The sequence below is a fragment of the Mangifera indica genome, chromosome 5 (genome assembly GCF_011075055.1).
Source record: "Mangifera indica cultivar Alphonso chromosome 5, CATAS_Mindica_2.1, whole genome shotgun sequence".
NCBI classification, from domain to species: domain Eukaryota; kingdom Viridiplantae; phylum Streptophyta; class Magnoliopsida; order Sapindales; family Anacardiaceae; genus Mangifera; species Mangifera indica.
This window is the reverse complement of record NC_058141.1, coordinates 9351458-9367254: the sequence shown is the minus strand read 5'-3', so window position 1 is coordinate 9367254 and position 15797 is coordinate 9351458. Positions and strand designations below refer to the sequence as shown.

At 31.1% G+C, this 15797-nt stretch overlaps 1 protein-coding gene and 1 pseudogene across 2 annotated transcripts; one reads left to right on the top strand and one right to left on the bottom strand.

Annotated features, from left to right (window-relative positions):
- Positions 1-3080: 3080 nt before the first annotated feature.
- On the bottom strand, positions 3081-7653 carry LOC123215542 (annotated as a pseudogene).
- A 4467-nt stretch (positions 7654-12120) lies between these two features.
- Positions 12121-15409, top strand: LOC123217417 (lipase). Of its 2 annotated transcripts, XM_044638448.1 has the most exons (8): positions 12129-12650; positions 12742-12836; positions 12934-13037; positions 13176-13276; positions 13376-13479; positions 13821-14258; positions 14502-14633; positions 14886-15409. In XM_044638448.1, exons 1-8 carry the CDS (start codon positions 12390-12392, stop codon positions 15043-15045), a joined length of 1395 nt encoding a protein of 464 aa, XP_044494383.1. In that variant the 5' UTR covers positions 12129-12389; the 3' UTR covers positions 15046-15409. The 2 variants fall into 2 exon arrangements, with proteins under 2 accessions (XP_044494384.1, XP_044494383.1); XM_044638449.1 differs by lacking the exon at positions 14886-15409 and having other exon boundaries at positions 12121-12650; positions 14486-14517.
- Positions 15410-15797: the final 388 nt, after the last annotated feature.

The window sequence follows — 15797 nt, the reverse complement described above, 5'->3', positions numbered from 1 at the left end:
GGTTTCAGGAGTCTAAAGCATTTAAGACTTTGATACATTATATTAACTTGAACCACAAGTAGTGGCTTGTGTTGCTGACTTTTGTGAGCAAAGCCTTCAATTGCAGAGTTGAAATGAATGCTGTTCTCTGCTCCCTCTTAATCTATACAACCAACCACCACATAGCATGGCCGACTATGCAGCAATGAATGTCAATACATAAAAGTGGCAAGAGGTCAAGCCCACACGCAATGAAGCGCTTTAACTAAGAAGGCCACAAATGTTAGACAATGATTTAATATTTCAGAAAGAGAACAAGAATCATGGCAGTGAGTTTGTTTATGATAATTTGTGATACATGATATAATATGCAACTTCATGACTGTGATTAGAGGCCTCAAAGGGGCTAGGCCCCCTGTTTTTGGCATTTCCGGGAGGGTACTATCCGTTACTGTACAGGTGGCGGACCAACCTAGTACTGTAGTAATACCTTAGAAAAAACAAAAAAATTTAAGAGGCTGCACAGGTGCAATGGTTTGGCCAGGTCAATGGCTATTGGCCCCGGCCACATTAACTTTTTTTTAAAATATATTTTCTTCAAAATTTGTCTGTGTAAGTCTTCCTCCCCTTCCCGAAATTTATATACTCTCAATTCTCAATCTTACATCCTCTCGTTAATCTCTCATTTTCAAACTTTCTAAATTCGTAATTAATATTTCTCTATATTTAAAATTTAATTTTTATTTCAATTTTATCAATAAATTATTATTTTTCATTTAATCAAAATATAACAAATAGATTCAAATTCAAATGAGTTCAATTCGTTTGAATATTATGATAGTGTCAATACAATAGACTATATGGCCAAGTATATTATCGCTTCTAACCAATATTTTTCTTATATTAAAAATAAAATTTTAAAATAAATGATGCAGAATAGTATTTAATCTACATTTAAAAGAATTCATAAATTTACTCTTAAGGTAGATATTATTAAAAATTAAGAATTAATTAAATTAAAAATTATAAGAAAACTTAGTAATTTTAATTGTGTTATTTTAATCATAGTTAGTAAAAACGTAAATTATTCACGTTTAATTTGTATTTCTGTTTAATTCAAATTTTAAACATGTCATTTTGAATTTTTGAATCTAAAACATATTAAATGTGTATTTTATACATTTATTGTATTAAACGAGTATTTTTTTTCTGTTTTATATGTTTTTCCATTTTTTAATTTTTAAAGTACGAAAATGTATTTTACATTTTTAATTAATTATTATAATATCATAACTATATAAAATAAAAAAAACTCAATTTTTTGTCATCCTATCTTTAACACGTATTTTACATTTTCAACGGCACTATGAAGGTATTTTATAGATCTCTCATACACATTTAATTCTCATACACATTTAATTTTCTTAGCGCAAACATAAAAAATTCATAATATATTGATAATGATTTGATAAGAAATTCATGAAATGATAATTTAAAGTCTATTTTATGGTGAATTAGAAATTTTATATCTAATAAAATGATTCATGAAATGACAATTTTTTGTAATGATTGAATTTTGATTATATATTATATTATATTAAATTTAATAGTCAATAAGATATTTTACATTTGAACAGTTTTATTGATTTTAACAAAGAAATATATAAAAAAGTACTAAAATTATTATTGGTATTATCTTATTTTTATAAACGTATTATTGATGATATGTCATATTAAACTCGTATATATATATTTCGTATCTTTTCTATATTCAAATTTTATGATCGTTTTTTTTAAATATATTTTTCATCATTTGTCGTATTATATCTATAACTATGATATTCCTCCACTAAAAGTGAAAGAATATCAATAAAATATTTAAGGTACCAATAAAACTATGTGTATCCACTTTGGATACACAAATGTGTATACATTTATATGTGTCATCATGTGATTAGATGATTTTGAATTAAGAATAAAATAATAACCAATCATTTGATGACACATATAAGTGTGTATACATTTGTGTACCTAAAGTGGATACACATAGTATTGCTCTTAAGGTACTACTCTCGAGTAATTGGAAAATGATTTTCATTTAATTTTTAAATTTAAAAAAATTAGTTTTATTTAATTAATACGTTGGCGCATAAGCTAGCGCATTAAAAGTACAACACAACACATCACACTCTATATATATAGAGTCATGCCACGGGCCTACATATTTTAGGAGGCCTGTCTGGCATGAAAGGGCCGCGACTGTACAGGCCTTAACTCAGCACTGCCCAGTGGGTAAGGATTGAAGACGGCTTGGCACGACCCTCTAATGCCTCTAATTGTGATTGATCAGCATGGTAACTTGGAAACTGACATACTTCTAACTAAAATAACAAAATTCTTTAGGAGATTGGACAGCTCAGAGCTTCAAGTCTTGATGAGCATGAGTTGAAACCGTGGTGGTTCAACACCAGCAGTGGAGGTAATCCTCTACCTGATTTCCGCACAAACCTGAACATATAGGAAGAATTGTTTCAATAACTTCCCCAACCCGGGTGACAACGTATCAGAAAGCTGTCTGTTTCATGAGTTCACAATTTGGTGGCCCTGAGGGAATATGATAATAATGGTGGCAATGACACTCTGAGGATACTATTCGCAGGAGGATAAGTATATTAAAAAGTGTGGAGCAGGACCTTCACTTTCAGTCATATGGTTCAACAGCATATGAAGATTTTAAACCATCTAATCAACTTCTGTGCAAGTCACATTTATTCATTTATTGTGTATGCTAAGAGATCTCTGCGTTAAAACAGGCTCTAGAAACAAAACTATCATTCATTCATTGGTATGGTATGGTAGTGAATAAATCATTTGGATCGGATTTAAGAAGAGAAGCAGAAGCGGAAGAGGCTTGGCAGAGTCCTCTTAACACCTATATTGACTTAGACAATGTATCTTTAATATGAATATCCAAATCAGAATGGAGAGCCTGGATTGACCTATGTCATCAGTATGAAAAACATATGAAGACCATTTTATATCCAAAACATGATAGAAATCACTCAAAATGGCTCCCGTGGAATTGGAATCCCAAGATTAGGTTACTCCTCACAAATCTTCTCAAGCGACTTCTTACTTGCTTCATTAACCTCCAGATTCTCCATCTTCAGACGTCGAGCATCATAGGACTTGCCCTCCCAACAGCTGCATAAGTTCTTATCAATGATTCCAATACCTCCACCCCCAGCCTTCTTCAAAATCTCCTCAAATCGTTCTGCACTGTCAACATCCGTTTCTTCTTCAAAATGCCCCATCAAAGTCCTAATAGTCTCAGATGATGGGACCCACCTGTCACCATTTCCTCTACCAGTATCTATTGCTTTGGCCAAACAATCAACTGTTAATTTTATGTCTCCATTCTTTAAATAATATTTTGAAAAGATCTCCCAAGTTTTTGCATTAGGCTTTGCTCCTCTCCTGCAAGCCCTCTCCTTGAGTTCTTCAGCCTTTTCAAACAGACCCTCCTCAGCATAAGCACCAATGAGAAGATTTGCAACTCAAATATAAGTTAGGCAGCCAGATTCCCATTCCCTCAAACATTTCTCTGCACCTGGTAAATCTTTCAGTTTGACTAACACCTGTATCATATTTAGGTAGGATATGTTTGCAGTTTTAGGAAATGCCGATCTCAGAGAACACCATATTCAATAAACTTCAAGCAAGCTGCCCATCCGACATAAACCGTAATTAAAGCTGAATACCAGAAAGCTCTTGACAAGCATTTTTCTTCTCCAATTCCTTAAGCAGCTTTTCCCCCTCCTCAAAATATCCATCATCAACGTAAATTGCTGCTAAGTTACTGTATGTTGTCCAATCTGCAGCAACTCAGCCATCCTTCTTCATCTCATCAATGACTCTTTCAGCCCCAGAAATATCATTCGCAGCAGCCCGAGCCCTCATCCAGACATTGTGCGTATAACAATCTAGCTCTATTCCATTGGCTTTCATTTCTTATATAATGGCCGGTATCTTTTCTGGTTGGCCAATTTCCGTGTAAAAGGTCATGAGACTGTTACAGGGCATGGAAGTTAAACAGATGTTGAGTTCCTTCATCTTTTCCATGAGAACTTCTGCTTTTTCAGTCATCAATTCCTTGCAGTAACAGTTGAGACGAGCACCATAAGTTAGATGGTTCTTTGATGTTTCAGGAAGATCAACAAAGTAATTCTCTGCAGCATCAATGCCTCGAGTTTTTGCAACTAGATCAAGGTGCATAGCTTCATCACTGACTGTCTTGTTCATGCCCCCTTATGCCATGGTTTCTGAGAGCTCTGAATCAAAAAATTTAGCAATGTGCAACTCAAAAATATAAATTACTTACCAAAAAAAAACTCAAAAAATAAATTAAAAAACCAGCAGACGCAAAACGAAATGATTCAAGCAAATGCAGGCATCTCAACTCCCCAAACAATAAGGACAGGTTAAAGTATATTGTTGATATTAATTCTAAGACAAGCAGCAACGATGCCAGAAAAACTAAATGAGCGTGTTCTCAAACATGGAATGAGGCAACGCTTCTGTTTCACAAAAGATAATATTTTTTTAATTGCTAGTCAAAAATAAAGGATATAGGAGGTTGCCAGATGAACATCAATATCAGTATTATTCTAAATGCTTTGTTTCTATACAAAGTCTAAAAGTTGTCACTCCAAGCTTTATCACATACTAAGAGCTGCTTTATAAAAACCGACCAAATTTCCGAGTGAAAATAGAAGTCCTGTGGATTATTTTGCACAATAACACACATATCAACAAAATAAGATCTGTAGCCGGCATTCTACAGACAATATGGGATCAGCAGTACGATCTAACAACCTGAGACCACTTCTATTAGAATTCCCTCCTTGTAATCGATGACGTGGGTATTAGTCCATTGGTATCTTTTGCTGATTCAAAATCTTCTGAAAAACCTAATTCAACTTTCTTCTGATACATTAAACAACTCTAGAAAGAATCCCAAGTTTTGTAAATCAAAAAGCTGCTAGTTCAGTTACAATTTACAAATGAATACAGAGACTCTCTAAAACTACTGATGCATTAAATAATAGCACTTTCCACTGAATTTTAGAAACAGAGACTGCAATTATTGACATTTGCTCAAGTAATGAAGAGTGTTATGTTGGAATAATATGTACATACATTGATTACATTTTTTTTGATCATTTAATAAAATCGGATGAATGTATACTTTAAAAAGAATTTATTTTATGGGTCTAATGTGATTATGCATAAATAGGCTGATATATTTCATATTATGATTATCAAATTTGGATTATAAGTTTGGACTAATATAGGTTGTTAGGTTTTTAATGGGAGAGTCAAATTTATATATTTTAGTTTTAAATTAAAAAAAGAAGTTAGGTCCTCTTCTCCAGTTACATAATTATTCTTGGCACCCCTTTTGCGTCTCGTAACAGAGAAACTAGGAAGAAAGACCTGCTCAAAGGACTGATAATCAAGCCTTTCTGCAACAATTTTTTGCAACAAAATGATGCAAATAAGTTTGTCTATATCTCTTCTCTTCGAATTACAGTGTTTTATAGTCTATTGAGTTTGAATTGAAATTGGGCCAAGTAATATTGTTTTATAAATTTGCAATTGGGTTATATAATAGTGGTTTTGCAATTGTAATTCCAATTAGAAAATCATCTAGATAAAGATGACCAACTATTTTGATGATTAATTATGTCTATCTTACTGAGTTTGATTATGATATTAGTCAGATTGTAGATCCTTTGAATTTTAAAAAAGTCATTTCTTGCCCACTATGAAGGAAGAAATGTAGTATATGAGTGACAATGGTTTATAAGATCTAGTAAAGCTACTTGATGAGGTTAGAACTATTGATTGTAAATGGGTTTTTAAGACTAGTAAAGACTCTAAAGGTAGGATTGATAAATCTAAAGCTAGATTGGTTGTTGAGGGTTTTACTCAAAAAGAAAGTATAGACCTTCATGAGACTTTTTTTCCCGTGTTCATTAAAGATTCATTCATAATTATTATGACTTTAATGACTCATTCTAATTTAGAGCTTCACCAAATGAATGTGAAAACAATTTATTTGAATGAAAGTATTTATGAAGAAATCTATATGAAGTAGTCGGAAGGTTTTAAAGTTGAAGAAAAAAGGCATATGGTATACAAGCTAAAGAATCTATATATGAATTGAAATAGGCATATGGGCAGTAATATTTGGAATTTGATTAGGTAATAACTTTATATAGGTTTGTTAAAAAAAAAATTGATTAGTGTGTATATATCAAGATTAGTGGGAGGAGATTCATCTTCCTAGTTTTTTATGTTGATGATATTTTGTTGGTTAGCAATGATGGTAATTTGTTTAATGAGTCGAAGCAATTTTTGTCTAAGGCCTTTGATATGAAAGACCATGGAGAAGCATATTTTCTACTCGGTATTTAGATTCATAGTGACAAGTATCATAGATTATTGAAATTATCACAAAAAAACTTACATTAATCAGGTCCTTAAAAGGTTTAATATGCACAATTGTAAGAGTGGTGAGATACTTGTGATGAAAGGAGATAAATTTAGTATTAAACAATGTCCTCAAACTGATGTTAAGAGTGCATTTGTGTCTCATGTTCCTTATGCTAGTGCAATTGAGCGCTTAATGTATGCTCAAGTCTATATTATGTCAAACATTGCATTTATTGTGAATGTGTTTGGTCATTATCTTTCTAATTTAGGTACTGATCACTAGATTGTAGCTTAGAAAGTCATGAAATATTCAATGAAACAAAATATTTCAAGCTAGTATATAGAAGGGTTGAGAATCTTCAAGTAATAAGGTATTTTAATTCAGACTTTGGTGATTGTGTGGATGATTATAAGTCTACTTTGGGATTCATTTTCATGATCATTAGTGGGGCCACATCATGAAAAAGTGTAAAATAAACTTTGATAATATCTTGAACCATGTATGTAGAATTTGTTGTTTGCTATGAAGCAACCATACAAGCAATGTGGTTGAAAGAAGAATTTTATTGTTGAGCTTCAGGTAATTGATCTCATCTCTAGGCCTTTTGATGATTTATTGTAATAATAATGTAGTTGTATTCTTTTCTAAAAATAACAAAATTAGTAGTAAATCAAAATATATGAAAATAAAATATTTGATAGTTAGAGATTTCGTCAAGGACCTGCTCAAAGGATTGATAATCAAGCCTTTTGCAATAATTTTTTGCAACAAAATGGCATAAAACAGATTTGTCTATGTCCCTTATCTTCAAATTATAATATTTTATGACCTACTATGTTTGAATTGAAATTGGGCAAAATAATCAAGTTTTATAATTCTGCAATTGGGTTATATAATAGTGGTTTTTCCTACATACTATTTTTGAACACAAAATAGAGAAATGAAACCTTGAGGGCAGGGTAATAGAGCTTATGATCGTGAAGCTTCTTGATAGTGTCACCAACTTCCCATTTGTAGACACTTTTGGAACTCTTGAGAAACATATTCAATTGCTGTCAAACACTAACCTCGAAGCTGTCATCTTTAAAGAGTATGTTATAAAACGCTTCTTCCAAGTACTTGTTGGACCTCTTTGCTACGTTTTTGGTTCATCCATATTGTTGCAGTGTCACCATTTTAAAACTAGTTTCAATCTACTTTGATCTACAGAGTTAAAAGAAGTCAAAACCTTAGGGTATGTTCATTTGTTCAGTATTCAGGTGACATAATTTGGTTCGAACTATCAAATCGTACTAAAAATTATAGTTTGATTTGTAAAATTGTTTAGCTTAGGTTGTAATTTTTAAATCAAACCTCTCTCTCTCTCTCTCTCTCTCTCTCTCTCTCTCTCTCTCTCTCTCTCTCTCTCTCTATATATATATATATATATATAACTAATTGGATATACAACTTATTTTTTTCATATTTATTTTTCATATTTATATTATATTCTATAAAACTAAGATTCATTTAATTTTATTAAATAATATATATTTAGAAGTAAATGATTTTATAGATTTAAATCGTAATTCAAACTAAATCAAACCGTATCTTTTTAATTTGGTTTGATTTAATTTGAAGCCTAAAAGAGTTTAGTTTGATTTAAAAAAATTTTAAATCGTTTTTTCAATTTAATTTGAAAAAACTCTTTAATCGCATCAAACTATACCATACACATCTTTATTTTTGAGCCCAAAATCAATTAAAATAAACAAATAAATAATATTTTTGAAATTTACTTTTTTTTTAAAATTTCTTTCAACTTTTGTAATCTTTTTCAACTTCTTGATTTCCTTTTTTTTTTTTTTTTAACTTTTTTATTTCTTAAAAGCTCATGATTTAGAAACATGTACTAGAAAAAAAATACGATTTAAAATGAGGGTGCAATCAAGTAGAGATAAATAATATTTCATCTGAGTTCAGTTTGATTATTTATATACAAAGTTTAAGCTTGAATTTGCCTAGAAAATAAGATTTCAACTCAAGGTCGTCTAGTCAATAAGATTTCGATTCAAAGTCGAGCTAAAGACCAAATGGTTGATCCAAGTTTGACTCTTAAAAATTATATTTTTTTAACCCATTAATTTTCAAAAAATTAATTTAAACCTCATAGTTATATATTATCCAAATATCACCTTAAATTCAAAGTTAGGAAATAAAATTTTAAAAATATAAGTATAATATTTGAAATTTTTAAAAGTTTATTGATATTTCACTTTAATGGAATTTTAATTCGAGAACTCTCCAAATTAGCCAACATTAAATTCGAACCCAAACTTTGCTAGCAAGCCTAACTCAATCCTAGTTATAAGTTGTTCGTAAACAGTTTGACTCATTTATAGTGCTAATTATAAAGGCTACTTTAAAGTTTATTTTATCATATTTTATTGTTTTTATTTTTTTAATGATTTCAACATTTGAAAAATTTATAATTTAAAAAAAAAAACACATACGATATTAATATGCATAATTTCTTATATATCTAATGGATGTGTTAAACAGAGATTTAAAAAAAAAAAATACATATAAAATAAATATTGATAATTATGCATGAATAGTAAAAATATATAGGTAAAAGGTTATTTTCTAAATGGATGGGGACATTCAAATATAGTAAACATTTTTAATGGGATAAATTTAGAAGTTTGGTTTATTAAGATAAATTTCAAAAAAATTAAAAGGATTAAGAAAGAAGATAAAATTAAAAAGATTGGGAAAGTATAAGAGATAAAGGAAAAAAAGTTTAATTTTTAAATAAAATAAAATTTGTTTGAATTTACTTGATTTTAGGCCGGAAAAAGAGTTGAGATGGGGCGTATCACAAGGACACATTAAAAGATTTTAATGATTGTGAAAATTTAGGGTTATGAAAAAATAGGGATAAGGTTTATATAACATAAATGTTAAAAATTAAAAATATATAGTTAAAAGTGGAAATACTCATAAAATAGATGGGGTTAAAAATTATTTTCAATATACCCATTTAGAAAATTTTAAAATAATTTTTATATTTATAAAACCTTATATATTTCAATTTTTGCTTCAAAAAATTCATAATTTTTTTTAAAAATTTAATTACTTCAGTATATTAACTACACTATTGCTATTTATCTCCATCATGCTTATTCAAATTGAGAATTGAATCAAATTAAACTAAAATTATAAAACAATTTTTTTTTTTAGAAATAATTGTTTTTAAATTATAGAAGTTGGACCAATATTTGACTTGATGTATAATTATTATTATTATTATATTGTAGTAAATTAATACTAGATTCATAGTTGAACAAATTCTAATATATTTAATGATTAAATATTAATCTATTTATAAAAATGTTGAAAATGAATCTAATTTTAGTGTTATTATAGGGCTTAATATTTACTGAAATGCATAAAGAGTAGTAAAAATATTTAGTTTTTTATATGGAAAGGAAAACAAAGTCTTTTTTTTTGTGGTAACTAAGAATCCCACCAAAGTCGAATCATCACTTTCAGGATCAAATCAATTATATCGAATAAGATAAATCTTAGATCTAGTGATCAATCTTATAACTATTAAATCAGAGTAAGGTTATCTGGTATCCCCGTAAAAAATTAAAACATATATTTATAATAGCTTTTAACCTTAAATAGTAATCTATAATGTAAAAGAACTTGTCACACAAAATCCTGGCTAAAATTGGACAGAAGATATGCCAGATAAAGGTAGGCATTGAAGACATCTATGGTTGAGAAAAATGTGGCACAAAAAGCAAACTGTAGAGAGCTTGTCGCTTAGGTCGTCTTTCTTTTAATAAAGCTTCTGCAACGGTTAAAATTGCCTCACTGTTTTTTGACTTTACGTACATCACAATAATGTCATTTCCCTCTTTTTTTTTTTTTTTTTTTTGGGGGGTCTCTTAATAAAACAATTAATATTTACAAAGAAAATTGTAAACGCAAACGGTTAGGCGAGGCGGTCTAGAAATTAAAGTTCGTGGCGTTAGGAATTTGTCCATTATCATATTTCTTTTTCCTAAATTAAGTAGCCGCATCTCTATAAACCATGTGCATTTCCTTTTATTTATTTATTTATTTTAATTTGATAAAAATAGAAGGCCAAAAAGTTATTTTTATCTAAGGTTTACTATATTTTTAAACTTTTATTTGTAAAATTTAAAAACTTAAATATTTATCCGTTTAAAATTTGTTATTAAATAAAAAAATAAAAACATCATTTAGTAAAAAAAATTAGAATCTTATCTTATTTTTTCATCTTAATTTTGAAAACTAATAATTTTACTCTAACTTCATATTTTTTAGTTTTAAAAAATGATTTTCTCTTGTAACTCTAAGGATTCATAGTTTTCAAGTTTATATTTTTTCAACTACCCCCAAAACTTTTTGAAACGTTAATTTCTCCCCTCCCCATGAAGTTTTAGTCAACTACCCTTCTTTCGGCCATCACCTCCCTTTGTCTCCAACTGCCTCTCTCTGTTCAAGCCTCTATCACTTAGGAAGTCACATCAACATGATTGTTTTAGGTTAATTGTGTCGTATGGACAACCTAGACCACTTTCCAGATCTCCAACCACTTCATCGAATTTAGATGAAAATCGTCATTGTCAACGAGTATCGTGGCTGAAGAGGTGAGATAGAGACAACGATGGTTTATAGTGGAAATGGGAGGTCACGAGCACTAGAGATAGTAGTCGAAAAAGTGAAGATAAAAAACTCTAGGTTTTGAGGGGGAGAGATGTGATTTTTTAAAATTGAAAAATTTTAAATAAGGATGAAGTTATTAATCTAGGGGAAATTTTTAATATTATTGAAAATTTTAATAGAATTTAACTCATGAATAAGATTTTAAGTTTTTAAAAATTAGACAAATGACAATTTAAATTACATCAAATCTTGGGTGGTTTGGGCAAAATAGAATTTATATGCTTACTAATAAATATACTACATCATGTTGGGTTGTACAACCATAATTTATTCACACGTCATTTACAATGCAACATAAAAATTATATTTCTTTCTTTATTTATCAGATGACACGTGGATATTTCTTATCACATTTTCAATAAAACTCGAAAGCTTAAGGGTTAAACACGTGACAATCAAGGTGAAAAGTCGGTAGGAAGACGTTAACGGCTTTGGTTGCATTGAAGGGAAAGCACTCAAATTTCAAACGCAGGTTACTAAGTAGAGCCAACGGTGGATGCGCATGTGCCACAAATTGACGACATTTCCTCAGCGGGCCAATTTTAATTTTAATATTTTGTTGGGGCATCAAATCAATTGGCATTTAATAGGAGACGACAGCGAGGACAAACTAATTGGATAAGAATTTGCCCGATGGACAACGTTCCAGCTGACATCCAGCACACAATGCCTGTCAAGACCAAGAAGCGCCTAGAAACATCAGTTACCTTATTTTGTTCAAATTTTATTTATCCAAAAGTGCAATTATTTTTTTAATATTTTTATTTTATTAACTATATTTAGTGGGTCCCTTGACAGATTTTATGAAATCTGGGAGCGGTAGACGCAAGGACACATGTCATCAGTTTCCTGCCGAACTTTAATTGGAATGGAATAAACAGTAACCTTCAAGGCTGTAGAAATTAGAATTTTGTGGGAAACCATTTTCAAAGTTTGACGGAAGAGCAGATCAACAACAGAGAAAAGCAAAAAACAATAAATCCTTTTTTATTTTCTCTTCTACGAGAAGTGTCATAGGAGGGTTCTTATGAGAAGATTTTAGGTCGGATTTTTGTTCATATAAGAGCCTTCTTTGTTTGTGTTTTCAGGTTCAAAGAAGGCTCTTTTTCTTCTTCTTAATAGTAATCGTATTTTGTTTCGTTTTTTTAGTCTGGTTGATTTTAAGAAGATGATAAGATGGTGGATATCTGCTTTGCAATTAACGGAGTTGTTTGTGAGTTCTATTGTGCATTTGCTGTATGGGTTTTATATTTTTAGCTCAGCCGTGGCCGGTGATCTTTCCCAGGCTTTGAATGAATGGTTTTTCAAGTCTAAAGTCAATGTTCTTGAGCTAAAACAAGAAGAAACAAAAGATTCAAACTCAACAATTGATCCTAATACTCTGCCTCCTATTGTTTTAGTCCATGGAATCTTTGGATTTGGCAAAGGGGTATGTTGTTATTCATTCTTTCAAACATGATACATGCCCAAACTCATCTCATTTCATTTACTAAACGGTGCGTTTTATTCTCTGATAACAGAGATTGGGTGGTTTATCGTACTTTGCTGGGGCGGAGAAAAAGGATGAGAGAGTTCTTGTGCCTGATTTGGGGTCTTTAACCAGCATATACGATAGGTTTGTCGTTTCTGATTCATTTATTATTGATGTCTTTATTCTGTGTCTGTTTATGTAAGTTCCCCTTTTCTCTGAAGCGTTTTTTTTTTTTTTTCAGGGCTCGTGAGTTGTTCTATTATTTGAAAGGCGGGCAAGTTGATTATGGCGCAGAACATAGTGAGGCTTGTGGCCACTCGCAGTTTGGACGGATTTACGAGCAAGGTTAACAAATTCTCTCTCTCTGTCTATTTTTTTCTTTTTTTGATCGGCTCAGCTTGTTTTCTGGCGTATATTGTTTTAGACAAATTTATGCTTTCCTTTTACTTTGTCATCCCTGATTTGGTTGTAATGGGAGTGCAGGTCAATATCCTGAATGGGATGAGGATCATCCTATTCATTTTGTTGGGCACTCAGCCGGTGCCCAGGTTGCTCGTGTTTTGCAGCAAATGCTTGCTGATAAGGTTGGTTCAATGTGTTCATGTTATAATACAATATTAAATAATTGTTTATTTTAATGCTTTTGGCTGATGTATTGAGTTATCTGTTCATAATTTTTTTAGGCATTCAAAGGGTATGAAAATACTACAGAGAATTGGGTAGTGAGCATAACATCCTTATCTGGTGCATTTAATGGGACGACGAGAACCTACTTTGATGGGATACAGTGAGTTTGTTTCAAACTCCTTAGAATATTACATTGAATTTCCTGCCTTCTGAACGTAGGATAATAATTTTGAGTGTGAGACCTGCAACTTGTAAATGAAGTACAATGTCGTTAAATTAGTAAAAGAAAAATTTTGCTTGAGGATCACGATTGAAGACTACATTTAAACTGTATTTAGTTGTAAGGTTATATGTCAACAATCTTTACTCGTTAATGAGTTTTGATAACTTCTGAAGATCATGATAAAAGATATTGTTGAATAGTATTTATTTTAAGTCATTCACCACAGCTAAAAATGTCTAATTCCTAATGCTGCTGTGGTGTCGTTTCATTCTTTACAGACCAGAAGATGGGAGAACCATGAAACCCATATGTCTGCTTCAGCTGTGCCGCATAGGAGTTATAATTTATGATTGGCTTGATATTCCCTGGCTTAAGGCATATTACAATTTTGGGTTTGATCATTATAATATCACATGGAAGAAAATGGGTATTCGGGGTCTTGTTGACTGCCTTATGGGAAATGCTGGTCCGTTTGCTTCAGGAGACTGGATTCTCCCTGATCTTACAATTCAAGGTTCATTGCAGCTCAACTCTCATCTACGTACCTTTCCCAACACATACTATTTCAGTTACGCTACCAAGCGTACAAGAAAGATTATGGGTGTCACAGTTCCTTCTAGTATACTTGGAATCCATCCATTGCTCTTTATCAGAGTGTTGCAGATGAGTCAATGGCGTCATCCTCCAGATGTTAGTCCACCTTACAAAGGCTACAGGTATGCTTTTAAACAACATTCAATATCCTGTAAACAAAGATAAATATATAATCGTGTAAAGTTTTATTGGACGGTGACTAAATTCAACTCTTTGAAATCTTTTACTATTTTTTTTCCAAGGTAATTCTTATAGAAGTCTCTAGATGTTCAAAATTTTGACCGTTTCTTAAAAGAGTGCATAACACGTTTTCAATTTCTGGAGATTACGGAACTAAAATAAATTGAAGCGTGAATCATGTGCAGGGATGAGGAATGGTGGGAAAATGACGGAGCACTGAACACCATATCAATGACTCATCCACGTCTCCCGGTTGAACACCCCAGCCAATTTGTAGTAAATGATAAAGACTGTCACCCTTTACAGCCGGGCATCTGGTTAGTTCACCTTCGCTTAATGCACAAATTGCTGGAATTTGATAAAACATGTTCACATTTGAATTTACATTTTCCAATAAGTTATATGTTCTAAATGGGATCTTCATCATTTTTGTCAGTGTACACACACACACTCATAAGCATTCAAATTTATACTAATTTGAAAATCTTTACCCTTTCTGCTTGTGGAATTTAGCATTGAGGATGTGTTGTGATGTTAGCTTACAATGAGACTTGTGTTACTGAATGCAGGTACTACAAGATTGTTGAAGCTGATCACATATTGTTTATAGTGAATCGGGAAAGAGCAGGTGTTCAATTTGATATGATATATGATAGTATTTTTGAAAGATGCAGAAAGCATGTGTTTAGGAGGACTCCACCAACTTTACCCAACCAAACCCACCATTAATGTAGGATCTTTTTCTCTCACACATACCCTATAACTTGAAGAGGAAATTCTGAGGAAAACAGAGTTAAATTTACCGTATTTGTCTTTTTGTGTACACTTATAGTGAGAAACAATTTGGGCATTAATGATAATGTGACATCATCATTTGTGCTCAAATTAGAATATATTATAGGCGCACATAGTTTTAATGATGTAAATAATTGCGGTCATCTACATTTTGCTCTTAATTTCGTCTCCATTGGTCAACCTGTGTAGATTTTAGAACTGAGGGGTAGCAGTTTCTTTATTTTTTCCATACCAATGTTAGGTGATGCCTTTGGAAAGGGGATTTTTGCACATGAATACATTGAATTTAATTTGATCATGTGCATATAATTCTTTATGACTTCAAAACTTTCTTTGCCTCTTTTTGCAAGTGTTCATGGCATTTCACCTTTAAAGATTTGTTGTGATCGTATGCGGTATCAATGGGGTTTTTGGTTTGACTTGCACGCATGTATCCTATTTATAAGAAATGGGTAGGGTATGGTATGATTAAGCCATGCAATTTGGAAAGTGCTGTGTGAATAGGAGTGACAAAAGAAGATAACGTGCACGAAATAAGACTTGGTTCTAAAGCAACGTATGGCTGAGAATAAAAGACCGATGAGTAATTTCATACATATATATATATATATATATATATATATATATATATATATAATTTTAATATTATTATATGATTAAATATCATATTATTTTTAAATCAAAAT

Bases quoted from the DNA above. Each gene is read 5' to 3' on its own strand.
- LOC123217417 (XM_044638448.1), top strand. From the start codon at position 12,390: ATGATAAGATGGTGGATATCTGCTTTGCAATTAACGGAGTTGTTTGTG. The intron at 13,277-13,375 runs GTTGGTTCAATG...TAATTTTTTTAG, and splicing joins AGCAAATGCTTGCTGATAAG to GCATTCAAAGGGTATGAAAA. The intron at 13,480-13,820 runs GTGAGTTTGTTT...CATTCTTTACAG, and splicing joins ACCTACTTTGATGGGATACA to ACCAGAAGATGGGAGAACCA.